The following is a 20,923-nucleotide window of genomic DNA, read 5'->3' on the forward strand; positions in this document are numbered from 1 at the left end:
CCTCCTGCCTGCACACACACACACCCCTCCTGCCTGCACACACACACACCCCTCCTGCCTGCACACACACACACCCCTCCTGCCTGCACACACACACACCCCTCCTGCCTGCACACACACGCACCTGGAGGCCCTGCAGGGCTGGGAGCCCGCGGAGCTGGGGCCAGCTCGGGGGGCCAGCAGGGGCACCAGGCTTCCTCAGGAGGCCGGGGCTGACAGGCCCGCACCCCCCACCCCCAGACACACGGGGGCCCAAGGAACCCCGTGAACCGGAGGCGCCGCGCTCACGCAGCCAGGGCCGCTCCGCTCCCGTGCCCGCGTCACTGGGAACGGCGTGCGTGGGAGGCTTGGTGCCGTGACCTCTGAACTCCACGCAACCAGGCAGAATTCAAATGAAGTCCTCCAGACCATGGGGCTGTAAGGAACGCGGACTCCGGCGGTAAGAACAGAACTCAGATTTCCATTCCACGCCGTGAGGGGTGTGCACGCGTGCACGCGCACGCACACACCCGCGTGGCGGCAGGTGTGTTACGAGGGGGGAAAGGGAAGACCAACCCAACCGCGGAACAGACGCCGTGAGGGCCGGGTCCGCCGTGGAAAGGCCCCAGGGGCCCACGGGAGCCCCCTGGGCCGAGGGACACCCACCGCAGCCCGGAGAGCTGCGCAAAGAGCCGCGGAGGAAAGCCCTCGACTCCCACTCCATTCCCGGTGCAGCACGGCGGCTGAGCCCCGCGGGAATCCCACGGGGTTCACCTGCGCCTGGCCCGCAGGTCCTGGAATTCCTCTTCCAGCAAAGACCGGATCCCTCCCGATCGTCACAGGAGAGCTGCCTGACGGCAGACACTGCCATGGGCTGGTCTTTGGACAGGCTGATTATTTTCACGGCTACTGCACTCCCCTGCGCGTTGCCATTGAACCCTTGCTCTCCTGGCCCTCTTGGTACGCGGCGTCTGTCACGCTGCCTGGTCCTCGACGGCGCTCCTGGCTCTGTTCTTGTGAGAGAGCCCAGCGTGTAATCCAGCAGTGGGGTAGCGAAGAAGACTTAGAGCTCACGGTGGGTCAGATTCCAAACCCTGCCTTAGAGAAAAGGGTTTGTGGCCATCTATCCGTCACGTGGGCCGTTGCTCGAATGGACTCCCACCAAAACCGCTTCCCTACAACCACAGAGAAGCCAGTGTGGCTTGTTGGGTTCTTCCTCCCCTCCCGGAGTGCCAGGCCACCCCGGCCCTCAGGAGAGCCATTTGTTTTCAGCGAGGATAGAAGCTGACCAGGAGGCCATACTGATAACCTTTGTATAACTTCACACGACCTTTGCTTGCAGACACATTGCCCCTTCCACAGATACTACCTAAGCGACTCCACTCTCACGGGAACACACCAAGTGCCCCCCCCCCCTATTTAAATAGGACCTGGGGTTCAACCCGAATCACTTGATCCAAGATCCTCCTGAAATTTTTCACGGCAATCTGCCTCTCCAAAGAACCCACTTGTGAACAGGAGAAAGAGCGGCGAGGTCCATGCCATCGGCCAGGGCCCCGGCCCGGCGGCGGGAACAGAGCGATTCCCTCTTCCAGGCCGCGTGGGGGAGGAATGCTCACTCGCTAGTTATGGGAAACCACCGTGCCATCGTGTGAGTGCAGGCCAGTCAGACAGACAGGCAGCCAAAGCCTTTCCCGGGACAGACTTCCTTCTGGCACACCTGGGTGGCATTCCTAACGGCTGATGGTTTGGAGCGCTGCCGACAAGTAGAAAACACCTCCAGAATAACGTTGAAAGGTGTGGCGTTGATCAAGATACGTGGTATTCACAAACCACTTTGCTAAACGGCAGGTCCTCTGGACAGCTAAGTGGTAAAAGGAACCTTGTATACGTACATACACACGTACATGACTGAGGTCACCACACACTAGGAGCTAACGAAGACGACCACCAGCCGTTCAGCCTGGAGGTCTGGAGGATTTGTGGGAGGTGTAAGTTCTATCGCCGTGAGCTGTCTCCTCGGCCGTGCTATTTTTACGATAGCTGTTGATCTACTGTGCTGTTTCTGCAGAGGCAAGTACTTTCAGTATGTTAAGTTTGACTTTTATAGTTTCCTAATGTTTTTTTAATGCTTCTTTTAAATCTTACCAGCTTGATATGTATATAGGAAACACTGTTTTCTTCTTTTAATAGTCTTCACTAATTTCCCTTTAATGTCCAGGCAGAAAAGTTAACTTCATTCTCTGGTCCTGATTATTTGAGCTTGATCACGATCCTCTCCCGCCACAAACTCCTGCTGAATGAATTTCCCACGTCACCTCCTAACTCGGGTAGGGAAAGGACTCGGGTGCTCTGCTTCCTGTAGGGTGCTGTGCACACCGAGCGCTGGATTTCACGCGCAGTCTGGAGGTCCGGCATCTGCTTGGCTTTGGGGAGGGTTTTCCGGCTCCACGACGTGGCGGCTGGCAGCACTGGGGAGAGAGCGCTGACGGCCCCTCTGGCTCAGGGTCCCTGGTGCCCGGCGGGGCTGGCCACGGGCTCTCGGCGGAGCCCTCGGCAGGCGTCGCTGGCTGGGGCCCAGGACAGAGGCCGGGCGGGGCGTGGGCGCCCAACCCTCACGGATGCCACCAGGCCGTTCCAGGTCGCGTTGCCTTCCTCTGGGGAGTCTGAAACTTTAATCCCAGGGCTGCTCCTGGGCGGCGAGTCCCAGAGATGAGGACGCCGAGCTCAGGGCTCGGGGCAGTGGGCACAGCACCCAGGGCTCACGTGCTGGTGGCACGGGGATTGCTGGTACTTCAGAAAGCGCTGACCGAGCTACGTGAGACTGTGTCTGGCTCTGAGGAGCACGCGGCGGTGAGGGCCCTCGGCGACTCGGCGAGGCACCGGCCGGGACCCCGATGCCGTCGCTGGCTGCAAACCGCTGGTAACGAACGCAGCTTCCCACGCTCACGGAGGACACGGGACACCTCCCGAGAAACTCAGCAGGTGGGCTCTGTTTTTGCTTGTTTCTCCAAAGAGCCATCAATTCCCTTGCATGGGGCAATGATAACAAGCCATGTGGCAACGAACTTTCCTTCCAGCAACCCGCAAGAGAAAGACGTGGGGAAGAGAAGCCCGTGGAAATGCCAGCTTCAACCCACTCGCCCCTGTCCGCCACGAACCGCCTCATGGCACTGAGCCAGAGAAAGGCGGATCGGGACACGGTTCCGTCCTGGAGTCATAATCCATCTTATTGCCCTTTGGTTAATTGAGACAGTGGCATTTATTCCAGACAGAATTCCTCATTTCACTTGAGGTTTCACCTCATAATGCTAATTAGGAATTGTAGGTATTCCAAGAGGCTCCACATCCTCCTCTAATTATGAGAAAGGTTGCTGGCTGACAAAAACCCTCTCCTTCCTCCTCTCTGTACACTCACACACACACACACACACACAGCAAGCATATACACACAGCACACCACACACACATACACACATACCACAGCACACAACACACATACCACACCACACACACATACACACATACCACACCACATTGCACATATATACACACAGCACACATATATACACACCACCCACATACCACACAATACCACACCACGCATTGCACACATATACACATACCACACCACACCCGGCACACATACACACACACCACACCCAGCACACATACACACCATGCATGCACAACACACACACTCACACACACACACAGCAAGCATATACACACACAGCACACCCAACACACATACACACATACCACAGCACACAACACACATACCACACCACACATTGCACACATACACACCATGCATGCACAACACACACACACACACACACACACACACACACACACACACACCATGTACTACCATCTTTTTTCAAAAATGCAAACCTCATAGAATTGAGCCAAACTCCCAACCTGGGCGACAACAACAAAACACTAAGATGGTCTTAAAACTGAAATTCAAATTCTGGCTTCCAGTTTCCATGACAAGGCTGACACGCCCGCCCTCCCGCACACAGTGGGTGGCCAAGCGGTTCCTCTTGCTGGGCCCTGCTTTTCTCACACACCAAATGAGAGAGTGAGCTCGCCGGCCATCCCGAAGCCCCGCACGTGGGCCGCGTCTGAGATCTGCCAGGGACCCGGCGTGAGACAGCCCAGCTCGACGGGCCAGCTCGCCGGCAGAGGCGGCGGCGGCGGGCTGGGGCTCGCGCCCCTGGGGCTGCGATGTTGGGGGGCTTGCCTCCGTCTCGGGACAGCTCCTGCATGCGGCTCACCGTCCGTCCAACCGAGACGCCACCGCACCGAGCAGAATTACGGTAAACCGTGGAGCACGCTTGGGGCGTCCCCTCTATACCACACTGGAGGGGAGCACAGATGGGGGGCACCATCGCCCACGGTCGCCCACGGGGATACGTCCCCAGGAGCACAAGGACCTGAGTTCCGGCTTGCCCACAGGTATTTCCTGTGGAAGAAACGCATGGATTCATGTCCAAGAGGTGCCAGCAATCAGGGGAGCCCGGAGAACGGAGATGCAGACGCTCAGGAAGAAACTGGCTGTAAAAATCCTTTCTCTTCACCTACCAGGAGAGCAGAGAAGGGTCAGGAGACAGGAAGACTGGGGTACAGGAAACCCTTTCTAGCTCCCCCAGTTTTCCACCCAGTTTTCCTGTGTAGACATGTCAGGCCGAAAGACCAGAGCATGAGTTCTTCCTGTGAGGCAATGTGCTATCCTGTGCAAATCTGAGCTAATTAAGTGGAAATGACCACTTAGCCCTTCTAGTCTGCAAGCGATAATGAAGGCAACAGAAACAGCCCCTGTGAAACTTGGTCAGCAGAACTACAGAGGAGTTGTACAATAATGAAGAATAACAATGACTCCAGGCGCCTGGAAGACCTTTCAGTCCAGCAGCCATGCAAGACGGCTAACTCCTAACAAGTGCCCGTCCGTCTGCAGCGAGACCACGGAGACTAGGACTCGGAGAGCGCGCCCAGGGCGGAGGGCAGGGGTCGCCCCAGGCAACGGCGCATTCCCTGCGACCTGGGCAGGGATCTCTACAGCCAAGGGAGAAAGGAAGGCTTATGAACTAGAAGAGTGTCCTCAACTCTCCTTCCTTTTGAGATACAGGATGGAGGTGCGGGGGTCAATAAGAAAAACAGAAAAGGAAAAAGGACACCACAACAATCAACCTAACTGAAGGTGTAGAAGATTCAACCAAAGCCAACCCAGAGAAGCGGAGCTGTGGCTCACTAGAAGTAGTAGAGCACCAGCCTTGAGCCACAAAGCTAAAGCACAGCACCCAGGCCCTGAGTTCAAGTCCTGGAACCAGCACACACACACAGACACACAGACACACAGACACACACACACACACACACACACACACACACACACACGCACGCATGAAGCAAAACCAGCCCAGCACAGAAAAGCCTAACTGTAATTAGGAGGCAGAAGGTCACTGGAGTTTATTTCCCTGAAGAGCTGACAGTTCCCCAGGACTGCAGTAGTCATGTCTGGCCTTGTGCCACTTACGCAGAGCTGTTTTGTTTGCCTGTTTGTTTTAAGTCTTCTTCCCTAACAGCATATTAAAAGAGGCGAGAACTCACAATTCACTTTTCCTGTCCTTAGTATTTAGCAAGTGAACTGAAGGCGAATGAATGCTCGGACCCAGAATGTTCCCTCACATTGAAATCCTTCATGCCACATACACTTGAAATAAATCTGAAGCCTACTCAGAGCTGATAAAGCTGCGGGTTGGAGGACAGAAGTGACCATCGAGGAACGGGGCAGTGTGCATTCTATTTAAATAACCCATGTCTTGGTGGGCGGGTGGTGGGGGGGGGGCGGTTTCCTCCTTGACAAAACCCGAGTCACTTCCTGAACAAGACAGGTGTACCTGCCGCTTTCCCTTGTTTAGCTGAATGATCACTACATCAGTACCTGCTTAAAAGGTCTTCCTTTAATTTAAAATACATTTTGCTAAGAAGCCCAGGAACAGTGCCTAGGCCCTGAGTTCAAATCCCAGGATTAGCAGCAATCTATAGCTATCCTCTCCTGGTAATCAGGTATCAGTTGCCAGGAAGCTTGCCTGTCACAAGGATTTAGTAATGATGACTTCTACTAAAAGGGTCAATGAATCTTTTTTGTGTGTGTGCCAGTCCTGGGCCTTGGACTCAGGGCCTGAGCACTGTCCCTGGCTTCTTCCCGCTCAAGGCTAGCACTCTGCCACTTGAGCCACAGCGCCGCTTCTGGCTGTTTTCTGTATATGTGGTGCTGGGGAATCGAACCTAGGGCCTTGTGTATCCGAGGCAGGCACTCTTGCCACTAGGCTATATCCCCAGCCCCATGAATCTATTTTTTAAAGAGCTTTTACAAAGAAAATTCACATCTCCTTAATTTTTTTTCCTATGCTATTAATTCACATACCAGGCAAAGAGAAGTTACTGTAGTTATTAAACTTAGACCACATAGGATCTGGTGATATGAGCCAAGCAATATACAAGTTTGGGGGGGGGGGGGAGAGAGACAGACAGAAACAGGAAAGACAGGGATGGAGAGATAAAGCAAGAGACAGAGAGATACTGGGAGACAGAAACAGCCTGATTTTATTAGAGATCCAACTACGTGGGCACTGAGATTGAAAAACAGTGCTGAGCAAGAGACAGACGACTTGAAACAGAGTGGAAAAGAACGAGGCTCCGACCTTCCTGACGCAGGAAGAGAATCCTAAAGCAGACAAAACCGGCCTTCCTACCGTCAACCCGACTGCCTTGCGTGGGGGGGGGGGGGGGTGAGGCGCTGCGGAATCACAGCTGAAGGGCGTGTGGGGTGAGGGGCGCCCACTCCCAGCCCCCCGCCGTCTCCCCGGGACTGAGCTGAGCGGACAGAAGCTCTGGGCCGCGGCAGTGGTGGCCGAGCGTGGCTGGCGTCATCATGGCGTCATCTGTGGGGAGGCGAGCTGCCCCCCCCCCGTCCCCTCAGTGTTGGGGCCGCAGGCCGCGTCCTCTGCCCCGGCGGAGCCTCTGCGCGCCCGGAGCCCACGGGCAACGCGTGCGCTCCGTCAGTCCACAGGAATGCGTGTCCCCGGCGGCGGGGCGGGGGCCGGGCTGGCGCGGGCCACGGCGTGCGGGAAGCCGGCCACGCTCCTCCCCGCCTTTCATGCTTCCCCCAGGACTCTCACCTGGGACAAGAACCAAGCCAGCCTCAGTGGACCGTCACCAGCGCAGGGCGCGGCTCGGTGGACTGTCACCAGCGTGGCGTGGCCCCCCGTCCCCACGCCTCTCCAGTGCCCTCGTGCCCCATGTTGTGGCTCAGTGGACTGTCACCAGCGTGGCGTGGCTCAGTGGACTGTCACCAGTGTGTCGTGGCTCAGTGGACCGTCACCAGCGTGGCGTGGCCCCCGTCCCCACGCCTCGCCAGTGCCCTCGTGCCCCATGGCATGGCTCAGTGGACCGTCACTAGCACGGCGTGGCTCAGTGGACCGTCACCAGCGTAGCATAGCCCCCCGTCCCCACGCCTCTCCAGTGCCCTCACGCCCCATGTTGTGGCTCAGTGGACCGTCACCAGTGCGGCGTGGCTCAGTGGACCGTCACCAGCGCGGCATGGCTCAGTGGACCGTCACCAGCACGGCGTGGCTCAGTGGACCGTCACCAACGTGGCGTGGCTCAGTGGACCGTCACTAGCATGGCGTGGCTCAGTGGACCGTCACCAGCACGGCGTGGCTCAGTGGACCGTCACCAGCGCGGCGTGGCTCAGTGGACCGTCACCAGCACGGCGTGGCTCAGTGGACCGTCACCAGCGTAGCATAGCCCCCCGTCCCCACGCCTCTCCAGTGCCCTCGCGCCCCGTGCCACAGCCCGAGAGCGCGTGCTCTGTAAGTTAAACAGCTAACGGGCTTTGCTCCAGAACTCGTAATCCAAGACAAAGAGCTCTGACACGACGCGGTGGCACACTAACAGATGAACCTAAAACGGGGCTGTTAATTAATTGTGCAGACAAATTTCATGAAGAACACTGACTGACATAGGAGAAGGAACCATTTTCAAACAGATTACAAGTATCATTTACATAGGAGCAGGATGGGTGAAATGTAAATAAGGAATAAGCTACTTTGATCTTCTAATTGTCATTATTTATTAACAATGTCTCTACCGGGCCACTTTGTGGAATTATTACTTTGTACAATTGGAAAGTTACAGGGAATCAGGCTGAGTCTAACTCTGACTTTCATCTTAGATCATGCCTGTCATATTGGTTTGCTTTGATGAGGTTTCCAGATTGATTGAAAAGGGCTCCAGACTATAAGTGTTGCAAAACAGCACTGATGCGGGTCATCATTGCAGAGCCACTGCCCAGCACAGCGCCTGGCTCGCAGGAGATGTTCAGCCAACACAGGCTGGGAGCGGGCAGGCGGCCGGGCAAGGAGGTGGGCGGGCGGGCAGGCTCAATGAACACTGAAAAGCACCCAAAGGGTAGCAGTGGCTCTTGGGGTGCTGGATGGGGGCAGAGGCTGCTGCTAGGGGCAGCAAGGAATGAGGGGGTGGCGCAGACACCCCCCCACCTCCATCCCTGGCTGTGGTAAGCCTGTAGACCCACTGCTGGCTCTGGAAAGGCAAGCAGGGCCCCCTCACTGTGGACGCTGACTCGTGGTCTGTGGCTTCTCCGTCGTGTGTGTCCCTAGTGAGGGCCAAGGAGCTGCAGAAGGTACACCGGCGTCACGGCCCCGATTCCCGGCCCTGACTCTGGGGCTGGTGGGAAAGCTGGGCCGGCAGCCTTCCACAGACCACCAAGTCGGCGTGGCTGTCGGGGGACAGATGAGCAGAATGGCCTTCTTCACATCACAGTGGGCCCTCTCCTCGGGAAGCCGAGCCATCGGGGCAGCGAAGCCCAACGCAAAGGCAAACCCCCAGGGGTGTGCGCCACCCCACTTCCGAGGAAGGCAGAAACAAGCCGCACCTGCTTCTTCAGCTAGCGCTTCCTGAAGTCTCACATCCACCCACCCACCGGAAAACAAGCCATCGGGGACTTCAGCAGGGCCGCGATCTCGGGCTCCGAGTGACCTCACGTGTGGTGACCCTACTACACGCCGTGACCCCACAGGTCCTGAGCCCACGCCACCCGTGGCTGGCAGCATCTAGCCACGGCCCCCATGCGTCTCTCTACGTCTCGGTGGCCGTCGGCAGCGGCGTCGCTCGGCTGGAAAGGCGGGACCCGCCCCGAGCGCCGGGCCTGCCACGCGGCCTCCTCCCGCTCTCCCGCCTCTGCGGGGGACTTGGGTGTGTTTCTCTTTTTAAACGGTGGCAGTTGTGTCAGTCAATGCGTAGCTGCCCTCTTTCCACCCTGGTCCCGTCCCTAAACCAAATCCCCAACACCTTGGATATCTTGAGACGAACCAAGACCTTCTGGGGTGGAAGACGGAGGACCGCGCCCGCCCGCCAGACCCGGACTTCCACCTACAGCTCAGGTGTGCAGACAACCGTGATCAAGCCGAACTGATGAGTGAGACGCACGGAGACAGCAGTGTAAGTAAATTAGAGTCGTCATAACGATGCATATAAAATAAATCCTTTCTGGAATTTACACGTCATATATTCAGACAATGGGCCCCCGGAATGGGGGGCCATCAGTTTCCCTTTCTCCCTGGAGCCCCCTGATTTTAACACCGGAGTCCCAGTTTTCTAGCCCAAATCCCACCAGAAGCCCCCTCTAAGCAGACGACGAGCAGCAGCTGGCGCCTACCTTGCCCAGGCCGGGGGTGTCCTTCACCTTGCTGACGGCCCGCAGCAGGCAGGGCGGGGCGGGGGGCGGGCAGCTCTGCAGAATCCCGCTGAAGCTGGTGGCGAAGAGCGGCGTCTCCGCGGCCGAGGCGGGCGAGGGCCGGTGCTTCTTCTTCTTAGAAGACAGGTTTAACTTCTGGGCAGCTCTGCAGGGAGGAGACACAGGGGACGTGAGGGGGGCTCTCGTGCGGGGGGAATACACAGGGCACATAAGAACATCTTGTGCCCTTAGCTATGCTAGGGCCGTGTAGGCCTGCCTGCATCTAGAACTTTCTCCTAGAACATGCTGCTGCCGCCCTGGAGAAGCCGAGGGTGCGGGGGGTGGGGTGGAGAAGGGGATGCAGGGGGGGGACGCGCATGCGTGTCACCCGCCCTGCGCGTTCACACGGGGCCCATCCTGGTGTCCCACGGTGCTCTTGTTCTAGGACGTCCCGTTTCGTGATCAAATGTTCAACGCCCAGCTGCTCTGCTCTGCGGATCCAATCCTCACGGTCACGTCACAGGCCCCCGGGGACGGGAGGGAAGCCGTCTCGTGTCCCTGGGGCCCGCCCTCCTCGGGGTGGGGAGGCCTGGGTTTCACTGTGAACCCACCACGCTCTTGATCAACCCCGGCTGCCACGCTGCCGTGTGTGCGTGCACCCCGCGCCCCACCACTGCGGCTCAGACTCCCTCGGCTGCAACACTCAAAGGCGTTGCCGACACAGTGAAATGGGGTCCAGGCAGAATAGGAGACCGAGGGTCCCCAACCCAGGGGCCACACCTATGGGAGGCAGGAGAGGAGGCCTGCGGGGACTGCCCCACCCACGGGGCCTCATCTGTGCAGCCACAGAACGGGAAGCACTGTGTTCCCCTCCAAAGTGCAGGCTGAGGGGGATTTCAGTGACCGCCTTCTCCTTAGAGAGCCCCTGGCCACGTGAGCCGCTCACACCCGACACCGCGCCCTGCTCCCTTCTCCCTCCCACTGCCAAGCCAGGCAAGAAGAGGAGGCCCAGCTGGCACGCAGAAAGGGCCTCGTCCCGGGGACTCCTGAGCACAACGGCTGCAGCCCCCGGGGGGCAACGGACAGCTCTGCCTGGTGGCTGCTTCCTGCTCTGGTCTCTGCCTCCCGTTCCTCCACAAGCACCCAACACACTCCTGCAGACGAGGGGAGCAGGGGCCCTGCCATCAGAGCCACACGCCAGATGACAGTACAACACGCACCCCGACAGTACCGCACTCGCACTGTCTACAGGACGACAGTACAACATGCACCCCTTGAGTGTCACACTCTCCTGCTCTCCACGGGAAAACATGGCACTACTCACCCCGACAGTATCACACTCACACTGTCTACAGGACGACAGTTCACCACACACCCCGACAGCATCACACTCACACTGTCTACGGGACGACAGTCCACCACACACCCCGACAGTATCACACTCGCACTGTCTACAGGAGAGTCCACCACACACCCCAACAGTATCACACTCACACTGTCTACAGGAGAGTCCACCACACACCCCGACAGTATCACACTCGCACTGTCTACAGGAGAGTCCACCACACACCCCGACAGTATCACACTCGCACTGTCTACAGGAGAGTCCACCACACACCCCGACAGTATCACACTCGCACTGTCTACAGGACGACAGTCCACCACACTCTGAAACAGTATCACACCTACATTCTCTGCCGGTCCCTCCACACAGAACTTAACCTGTGGCTTTATGCATCTTCAGAAATAAAATATGAGTCCATCCTTGCTTCTCCCCAGTGCGGTGCTTCCTGGGAGGCTCACAGCAGGAAGTGACACTGCTCCTCCCTTCCACTCCTCCGTAAGCCAACTGCAACCAGCCATCTCCCTGAACGCACCCCACAACCGCTCCCGCCGGGGCTCTGATGACCACAGATGGTCACCCGTCCTGGATCCCAGCCCACCCTGACCGCTGCTTCCAATGCGCCACCCGCTCTCCCCTCTGCTTCCAGAACGTGGCGCGCTCCTGTGCCGTGTCCTTCCCCCACTCCTCCTCTTCTGCCCATTCCTCCCTTCTAGATGCTGTCTCTGGGTTTTCTGCTTGCGCGGGGACTCCTGGGTTTCGTGGCCAGCGAAGTGCTCGCCCCGGAACCCTTTTATCCATGTATCCAAGTGTTTCTTCCACGAGTCCACTTGGTGTCTGCTGAGCCTCCCCGCCCGCCCTCTCTAAACTCACGGTCCTGGCCCTGACCTGCATGCGCTCTGTGTCAGAGCCGCGGCCCCTCCGTGGAGGACGTTGTGGGGTCCCGGCTATGGCTCCTCTCCTCACGGGACACACGGAACCACGGGGAAGCAAGGGAGGCTCGGCGTTCACGGGGAACCGCAACCCCACGCCCCTCACCACGGCAGGTGTCCGGAGGGGGGGTGCAGAGGCGCTCGGGTCGGCTCTGCCTTGGAACAGCTCCTCCATGCATCCAGCGGGCAGTGCTCGGCGAGTTACACAGGTGGCATGCACTGATGTCACGAGGATCGTTTTTACTCGTTTTTAAGATTCAATTTCGTCACAGCTAAGGTCCTACCTACTAGACTTTCCGAGGAGAACGAGCATGTGACACGGTGGCGGCGTTGAGCCCAGCAGCCGGAGGCCCATGCTTGTAATCCTCACTGCTGTGAGGCTGGGAATTGTAAGATCAGGGCTTGAGGCCAACAGAAAAGTCGCAGCCCCTTTCTGAACCCACAGATGGATGTCGTGGTGGGGGGCCACCATCCTCAGCTACACAGGAGACTGAGATCTGGAGGATGGTGGTTCTAGGCCAGCCCGAGCAGAGAAGCTTATGAAACTTCATCTCAACAGAAGAAGCTGTCATCCTAGTTATGACAAGGAGCAAAAAATAGGGGGACCGTGGTCCCCATGAGCCTGAGAAAGCGAGACCCTGTCTCAAACACAAACAAATGATGGGTCGAGCTGGGCATCGGTGGCTCACACCTGTAATCCTAGCTAGTCAGGGGGCTGAGCTCTGAGGATTGTGGTTCAAAGCCAGCCTGGGCAAGAAAATCTGTGACATTCATATCTCCAATTAACTACTAAAAAGCTAGAAATGATGCTGTGGCTCAAAGTGCTAAAGCACTAGTCTTGAGGACAACAGCTCAGGAATAGTTGTCCTGACCCTGAGTCCCAGCCCTAGGACTAGCGCGCACACACACACAGATATGGACACACACAGACACACACACACACACACACAGACACACACACATAAAACTGGTGCTTATGTTTGGAATTGTAACCCCTCTGTACATCACTTTGGCAATAAATTTTAAAAATAAATGGACAGCAAAACCCGGTGCAAAAAGCCCTGGAGGTGTGGCTCGCAGTAGAGGGCCTGCTTAGCAAGCAAGAGGCCTCAGGTTCAAATCTCAGCATGAAAGATACTTGATCCCGCTGATGGGAATCTGCTTTGTTCTCATAACCCCACGTTGCTCCTGGGGCCCGCTGACCGTCCTCCCCCAGGACCCCCTGGTTCTCAGGAAAACCTCTCCCTTGACCTCATCCGAAACGCAGGACCGCCGGCACCGCCCTAAAACCCCCAACGGGACAGTGTGCACCACAAATCCCAACCAGGACGGTCCAGACGATAGATCCTCAACAGGACGGGACAAAGAACTTCCCTGTCAACATTGCCTGTCTCCTCTCCCCGCGCAACCGTTTCATCTATCCAAAGACCCTACACGAAGGGCTTCCCTCCCTCGGGGCCCCATCTTCTTAGGCATCTAAGGGTGGGATATGGAGGACTGGCCCCCACCCTATTGCCCCCAGGTGCCTAAGGACATGGGGCAAAACCCCAGGTATGTGCAGGCGTGCCTGACACACAGACAGGGCCCTCCAACCTAAGCCCGGCCATCGACACCCCTGTGGGTCGGCCCGCAGGCCCCTGCCTCCCAGCCCTAACAGCCCTTCCCTAACCTGTCTCCTTGCTCAGACCCCATAGAATCCCAGCTCCAGCCGCCCCCCCCCCGCCCCGCACAACCTCTGATCCCGTGGGAAAGCTGTGCCCCCGCCGTTCTTCAATGCGCAGTCCTTGCCCGTGGAAGACCCGGTGCAGCCTGTTTCCTTTCCTTCCCCTCCATTTTCCTAGCACCCACGAGCGAAGGGTGCTTTGGCGCTGCGACAAGGGGCGGAGGTAAGGCGGAGTTTAGGCCTGGACGCCGCATTCAACCTCACTACCTTTCAACAGGGCTCCGCTTAGGTAACGAAACCCAACCTCAGCAGACGAGGAGGAGGCGGCGCCGGAGGCCGGAGGCCCGCCAGGGTCAGGAGCCTGCGCCACCGGGAACGGGAGCGCGCAGGGGTGGGCGGGGAGCCCCGGGGGGGGGGGTGGCAGCAAGACGGGGCGCGGTGGGAGCGAGGCCAGCCCTGCGCCTCGTTCCAAGGGGAGAAGGTGGTCCCCTCCGCGGGAGGAGATGAGTATTCACTGAGCGCCGTGGAGCGGCCACGCCGCGAGGCCAGGAGGGCACCGGGCGGCAGGCGCGGCGATGGCCGGACGTCCGCCCGGCGGTGCGGGTTCCCGCTCCGGGCTCGTCCTTCCCGTCCCTCTGCTCCGCACCGCCCAGAGCGGAGCGGTCTCCCACCGTGTGCCCAGGGCCCCGCCGCGGCCCCGCGGCGGCGGAGACTCGAGGACCCTCGCGCGGGAAGCTCGCCTTCTCACTGGCAAGCGAAGGGGTTCAAGGACCCGGCTCGCGCGGCCGCACGCATGAGACCCTGGCTTCCCTCTCCAGGGCTGCAGCCGGGCTCCCGACGAGCCGAGACGCGGACGACGTGACTGGGCTGAGGTGGTGCGGGCGGGGGAAGCCTCAGATTGCATCCCCTGGAGGGCAGAGGGTTCGTGCGAGGTCCCTTGTTCCTTCCTGCCTTGTGGGACAGACTATTTGCCAAACACCACACCACCCTGGATTTCCAGTGGGTGTGCGTGGGTGCGCGTGCGTGTGTGTGCACCTCACGCGTCTCGCTTGGACTTTTTGCTCGTGGTGGGTGTTCCGCCACTCGTGCCACGCCTCCACTTCTGGTTTTCTGAGGGTGAAGTGGGGGTAAGAGACGCCGACTCTCCGGCTCAGGCCGGTTCTGAACCTCGATGCCCAGCGCTCGGCCTCCGGCGTAACTAGGACGCCGTGCGCGAGTCCTGGGGGGGGCGGGCTGTGGAGAATTGGAGGGGGAGTCCCTCGTCCCCAGCGCGTCCCCTGAGAACCGCCCTGGAGTCCAGGAATGATGACAACGTTCACTGCACCTCGCCTGGAGAGCAGCTGGCTTTGTGGAGAACAGCGCTGCCCCGGGGGCCAGGCGGGAGACACTCCGCGCGGTCACTGCGAAGATTCGATTCCGCCACCACGGCACACTCGGGGAGCTGCTGGCTCTCGCCTGCCTGAGGGGCGGGCGGGGGCCGCGCAGGGTGAGCGGAATGTGCGTGAAGATTAAAGGTCATTCAAGGACTCCTCGGCCCCACCCAGACCGTGAGCCGGGGCAGGAGGCGAGTGAGAATCTTCCAGCCCTCTGCATGGCTGCCCCGGGCTGCTGGGAACGGCCCCGAGCACTGAGGACCGAGCCGCTCTGCTAGTGAGCAATGGCGGGACAGGCCGTGGCCATGCCCGGGACACCCACGCCCGGGAGGGGGGAGGGAGAAGGTTATAAAGAGATTCTACGTACGGAGACGCGGTGACAAGAGCCGGGGTTCCGCGAGGTGGCAGGCGCCAGGCTGCCCCCCCCTCCCTTGGAACAAGGCCTAGTTGAAAGTACCCCGCAGGCACGGCCGGGAACGTGGCAGTCGCGGTGGACCCTCCCCGGTGGACCCTCAACGGATGGGGAGACGGGCACCCCCTCCCCTTCTTCGTGTCCCCATTTTCTAATTGGCCACTTCCTGGTCCCAGGAGACGGAGAAAGCTTGCGGGTCTGGGAGTTTTTCTGATTTTTATGTAAATGATTCCTTTCATTAGCGCGGGAAGGCGATTCCTGACGCGACTTCAAATACAACGCTTACTGCCAGGAGGCAAAGCAAGGCTGGCCACCCCCTCAAACAACACTGCAGTAGAACACACCACCCAGACGCGCTGTGGAAACGTAGAGCTGGGTTGGTTTTCACAGGGGACCCCTGTGCACCCCCAGGGCAAGCCCTCGGAGGGAGCCAGGCGGGTGTCTTCTCCTCCCAAGGACCCATCCGCCCCAGGGGCGGGCACGGTCATCTGTGACGGGGAATCTTTCATCCACCCCAGTCTTCCGGTCCCTGGGCACCGGGGTCTGCTTTGCAGTGAGGCCTCTGCTTCTGCGTGGAGACTCGGAACGCCATGTTCGACCCCCCCCCCTCGAGCTCCTCGACCTGCCTGTGGCTCTCCTCTGCTGAAGAACGAGTGTGAACGTACGCCCTCCTCCCCAGCCCGCCCCCTCTGAGTTCCATCAACACCAAGTCCAAGGTTAAGTAGCCCGGCGCTGGAGACGAGGCTCTGACCTTGGAGTGCTTTATTTTTAAGATGTTTTGTACCCATCATCCCATCCATCCTTTCCATGAACCTGGGAAGCGCGCAGAACGGGTATCTGTCCTGGAAATTACTGACGTAGGAGCAAGATGGAGGCTCAGCAACTGTCTGACTTTACCCACAGCCAGAGAAGGGGCAGTGGCGTGCCCAGCGGCGGGATTCGTGTCTTCTGTCTGCCACACCAGGGTCTTTGCACAACACCATGTTATTGTGCACTCTGACAAATGAAAGCAGTTATTTTATTTTACTTGGGCAAAATAAAACCAAATGAAAATCATTTGTCTAATAATGAAGAGGGGAAAAATCCAGTTACATATTTTTGTGTGTAACTCAAATCAAATCATATATAAGCATTTTACCAATTACGGATCTAGTTGCTTAGCAACACAGCTCCATATCACAGGGGAAATGTCTTGTTGAGCGAGTTAGGTCAGGGCCAGAATTAGGATGGGAAAGGTAGATTACTTGAAAAGAGCTTCTCCATTCCTACAACCTGGAGTGTTGCATAGCCACAACCACACCACCACACCAGCCACGCCACAACCACACCACCACACCAGCCACGCCACAACCACACCACCACAACAGCCACGCCACAACCACACCACCACAACAGCCACGCCACAACCACACCACCACACCAGCCACGCTACAACCACAACAGCCACGCTACAACCACACCACCACAACAGCCACACCACAACCACACCACAACAGCCACGCTACAACCACACCAGCACAACAGCTACACCAGAACCACACCACCACCAGCCATGCCACAACCACACCACCACAACAGCCACGCCACAACCACACCACCACAACAGCCACGCCACAACCACACCACCACAACAGCCATGCAACAACCACACCACAACAGCTACACCAGAACCACCACACCACCACCAGCCACGCCACAACCACACCACCACAACAGCCACGCAACAGCCACTACACCACCACAACAGCCATGCCACAACCACCACGCAGCGCTGCGACGTACAAACACCACCCCAGCCCGTGCCTTCCGCCACACACACGGGGCGGGGGCCGGGAACGGCTCAGAAGTCATCTCCGTGCTCCTGGGAACGCGATCCAGCAATCGACACTTATGACCTGACCACGCACGCGGTCCTCAGGCTGTACGTGCGGTTCAGGGTGTCTTGGGGACGCTCACTCGCTCTGTCCTCAGCAGTGGACTCCCGGATTGCACAGATGGGAGGAATCGGCGCCCCAAGCGTTCCCGAGGGGGGGAGCTGGGAGCAGCCCGGGGACGGCACACGCCAAGGCACCGCCGGCTGCCCAGGAGGCTCTCGCCGGGCCGGAGCCCAGCGCCCCTCTGAGCCGCGTCCCGGCAGGGCAACCAGGGGCATAAAACCCGGCACTGGAGAACCACTGCCGTTGTTAATCCACCTGTGTCTCCACTGGGTCGTGGCCAGGTGGAAATGTGGCCGAAGGCACAGAGAGCGAGAGGAGAAGGATGGGTTCCTCCGCTGATTCCTTGCCCAAGCGGAAGCCAGGCGCGAGGCTTGACCCACGCTCCTCGGGTGGAGACCGACCACGCCCTGAGGGCGCAGGAAGTGTTTCATGAGACAGCAAGGTCGGTGGGGGGTTGGGGGGCACTGCTGAACGGGGACAAGGCCTGCTCGGGGCCACACACTGGCTTCGAGCCTCAGCCATCTTCTCGAGTTCAGCCACAGCACCCCACTGTCTAAAGACGCGGGGAGTGACACCGTCAGAACCGCCTGGCGAGCGGGCGTGGAGTAGACGCATCGAGGGAACTTGAGCGCGCCATAAGCCTCCTCTCTCCCGTTAGATGGTGACCGGCGGCTTCTGTGTGTGCACCGTGGTTCCTCCCGGTCCTTCCTACGGTCTGCCCGGTGACCGGGTGCCAGGGTACCCCACGACTCACCCAGCCCCGGCAACTCTCCCCTCTTGTGGCCGATGCTGACCATGCTCATGTCCCAGGCTGCGGCTGGGCCTCCTGATCAGAGCTTCGCAGTTCCCGTGTCTCGTCTCCCCCCACCTCAGCCCTCCTCCAACGGCTCCCCCACCCCGGGCCCGCAGCCCTCCCCGCTGAGCTGCCTACCTCCCCCGGGGGACACCTGTGCACCCCGGCGAGGAGCGTACGTGATAGAAACTGTCCACGCCAGACTCGTGCACACGAAAAGCAACTGAGAAACCCATCCCCAGAGCCAGGCGCGGGGAGGCGACTGGCACTGCCGCCATCTTTCCTACACGGGCGCCGCCGAGAGCTGGCAGGTCCGCCCGGGGAGAGATGAGCCCTCGCCAGCGCCTCCCAGGCCAGCGCCGCCCGGGCCCCGTGAGACGCCACGGCCTGGCCGGCTGCTGAGAAAAACGCACCCCAAAATACGCCACCTCTACACCACAGGACTGTCTGGCTAAAACTAACACTCCTTAAAGACTCAGCACATTCCAGAAAGCCTGCTTTCAAGAGTCTGATCACTCCAGTACTGTCTTCACGGCGTCCTGCCGCCCGCGGCCGGGAGTCTGGTTACATCACTTCTACGTATGCTGATGCGATGTAAATAGGAAGAAACTCCGGGATCTACAACCAACAGGTCACCTGTTCAATGCCGGGGGTGCCGGCCCCGGCCCGCCAGCCCCGCTGTGCCGGAACGTCGGGAGAACTGCGGTAGGACGCACTAGAAATCACCTCAGGAGAGGCCATCGGGGTGTGGGGGTGCGCGGCCGTCGTGCCGGTTGTGGGGGGAAGCATAACGAGGAGGGTACGGGCTGAGCCAGGGAAAAGCAAGACCCGACCTCAAAACCAGCCAGGGCAAAGCAGGGAAAAGCAAGACCCGACCTCAAAACCAGCCAGGGCAAAAACAGGGAAAAGCAAGACCCGACCTCAAAACCAGCCAGGGCAAAACAGGGAAAAGCAAGACCCGACCTCAAAACCAGCCAGGGCAAACGGCTGGCGGCAGAGCCCAGGCGCCGGGCACCTGCCTCGCTAGCGCGGCACTTTAATCCAAACCCCAGGCCCGAGCGTGCACACACATGCACACGTGCCTCCACCCCCGGTGTCCCGACAGACGCACCTTCATTCTCTGTGTGGCAGAAAGCTAACTCGAGAAGCACAAGTAACCAAAGCGCAGATTGCGCACTTTCCATGCCTTTATTCTGGAAGGAATCATGCTTTATTCTTATTCATCCTGTGTTTCAATCATGCAAAATAAAAAACGAGCATGAAATGACGTGCTTTCGGCATGATGTGTTGCCTGAAAGCAGGAAGTTGCCGCCGAGGTGTGATAGTTAGAACTGGGCAGTGTGTGCAGAGGAAAAAAAGAAATCCAGCCTTTACTGTGTGACTCCTTGCTCAACACCTGTAGCTCTCACAGAGCAAAACTAATAATTGTCCATGCCGGGTGACAGGCTCTGCGGTTTGGGGCTTCTTGGTTAATTAAATTTGAACGTAACAGTTTCATTTGCTAACGCAAGTAATTTCTCTTTCCCCTTCCAATACCAACAGCGTTTACTGTAGTTGAAATCTGAAGACATCATTAAGTTATTTCAAAGGAAAATGGCCCGCACAGATGTCAGCTTTGCAAGAGTATGGACCAGACACCAAGGCGGTGAGAATCTGCCCCTGCCAGCCGCGGGCCCGGGCAGCCCCAGATTCCAGACAGTCGTTTAGATGGCTGGCACTTCTGCAGCCCCTCTAGAGGCTGAGAGGCGGAACTCCCCAGCCCCTCTCCCTCTCCCTAGGTGTGGACGGGCACGCAGGTGCCCTAGGTGTGGACACGCAGTGAAGTCACACCGCAGCAAGTGCGTCCGATGCGGGGCTCTGGGGCAAGGGGAAGGAGCGGCTCTGCTTTGCGACAAGGAACAGCGCGGTCTCCCTCCGTGGAGCAGGGGGTGGAGAGGACAGCTTATTCTAAAGTAAAAAGAGGTCGGGAGGGCGGAACGTATGGATGGCGACCGTGGCCATCAAAGCCGGCGACATGCCTACTGTGTGCTCCGTGATGTGGTTTTGTATATGGAGGACCAAAGCCGGGCGACATGCCTACTGTGTGCTCCGTGATGTGGTTTTGTATATGGAGGACCAAAGCCGGCGACATGCCTACTGTGTGCTCCATGATGTGGTTTTGTATATGGAGGACCACGAGGCTGGGCTGTTTGCGATCAGCCCACAAGTCGCAGACTCGCGTGTGTGCGGTGCGTGTGTGCGCACACGCGTGAAATAGGGGTAGGGCCAGCAGGACTAGAGCGCGAGGTTAGGAATGGAAAGGGGGAATGGAAAGCAGTGGAAGGCTGCTCGCCGCTTTTCTAACTCGGGTTTTCACTCTGTTCCCCCTCGCGACCTTTCTGTCCTGAAGAGCAGTTATATAATCAGCACTTCTGTAAAGAATCACCGAGTGGCTCCATGTGACGGTGAGGGGCAGGATTGTGAAATAGTGGACAGGAAATAGACCTTATCAAAATGAAACGCAGCTTTATTTCAAATTCCCTGGTTAATTTCCATAAGGAAATCTGGGCCCCGCTAAACCACACGGTTAATGTGTTTGCTTTAGCAAACACCGATGGGTAGATTAAAACTTACGACGCTCGAACTTCCTTATACCGTGGGTATTCCTAATTACCAGTGAAATGACTCCTTTTGCTTCAGAGTTTGAAGCGCAACTGCAGCACTTCAAGTAGAGAGAGGCATCCCGA

The 20,923-nt window shown here is 58.5% G+C and overlaps 1 protein-coding gene across 1 annotated transcript in view; it reads right to left on the reverse strand.

The window, feature by feature from the left end:
* LOC125345227 (kinesin-like protein KIF26B) overlaps positions 1 to 20,923 on the reverse strand; it is a 154,893-nt gene that overhangs the window by 52,116 nt on the left and 81,854 nt on the right. Inside the window, 1 exon segment of the mRNA XM_048337443.1 lies at positions 9,728 to 9,911. Coding sequence (XP_048193400.1) covers positions 9,728 to 9,911 — 184 coding nt within the window.

Source organism: Perognathus longimembris, unplaced genomic scaffold (genome assembly GCF_023159225.1).
Source record: "Perognathus longimembris pacificus isolate PPM17 unplaced genomic scaffold, ASM2315922v1 HiC_scaffold_5425, whole genome shotgun sequence".
Lineage (NCBI taxonomy): Eukaryota > Metazoa > Chordata > Mammalia > Rodentia > Heteromyidae > Perognathus > Perognathus longimembris.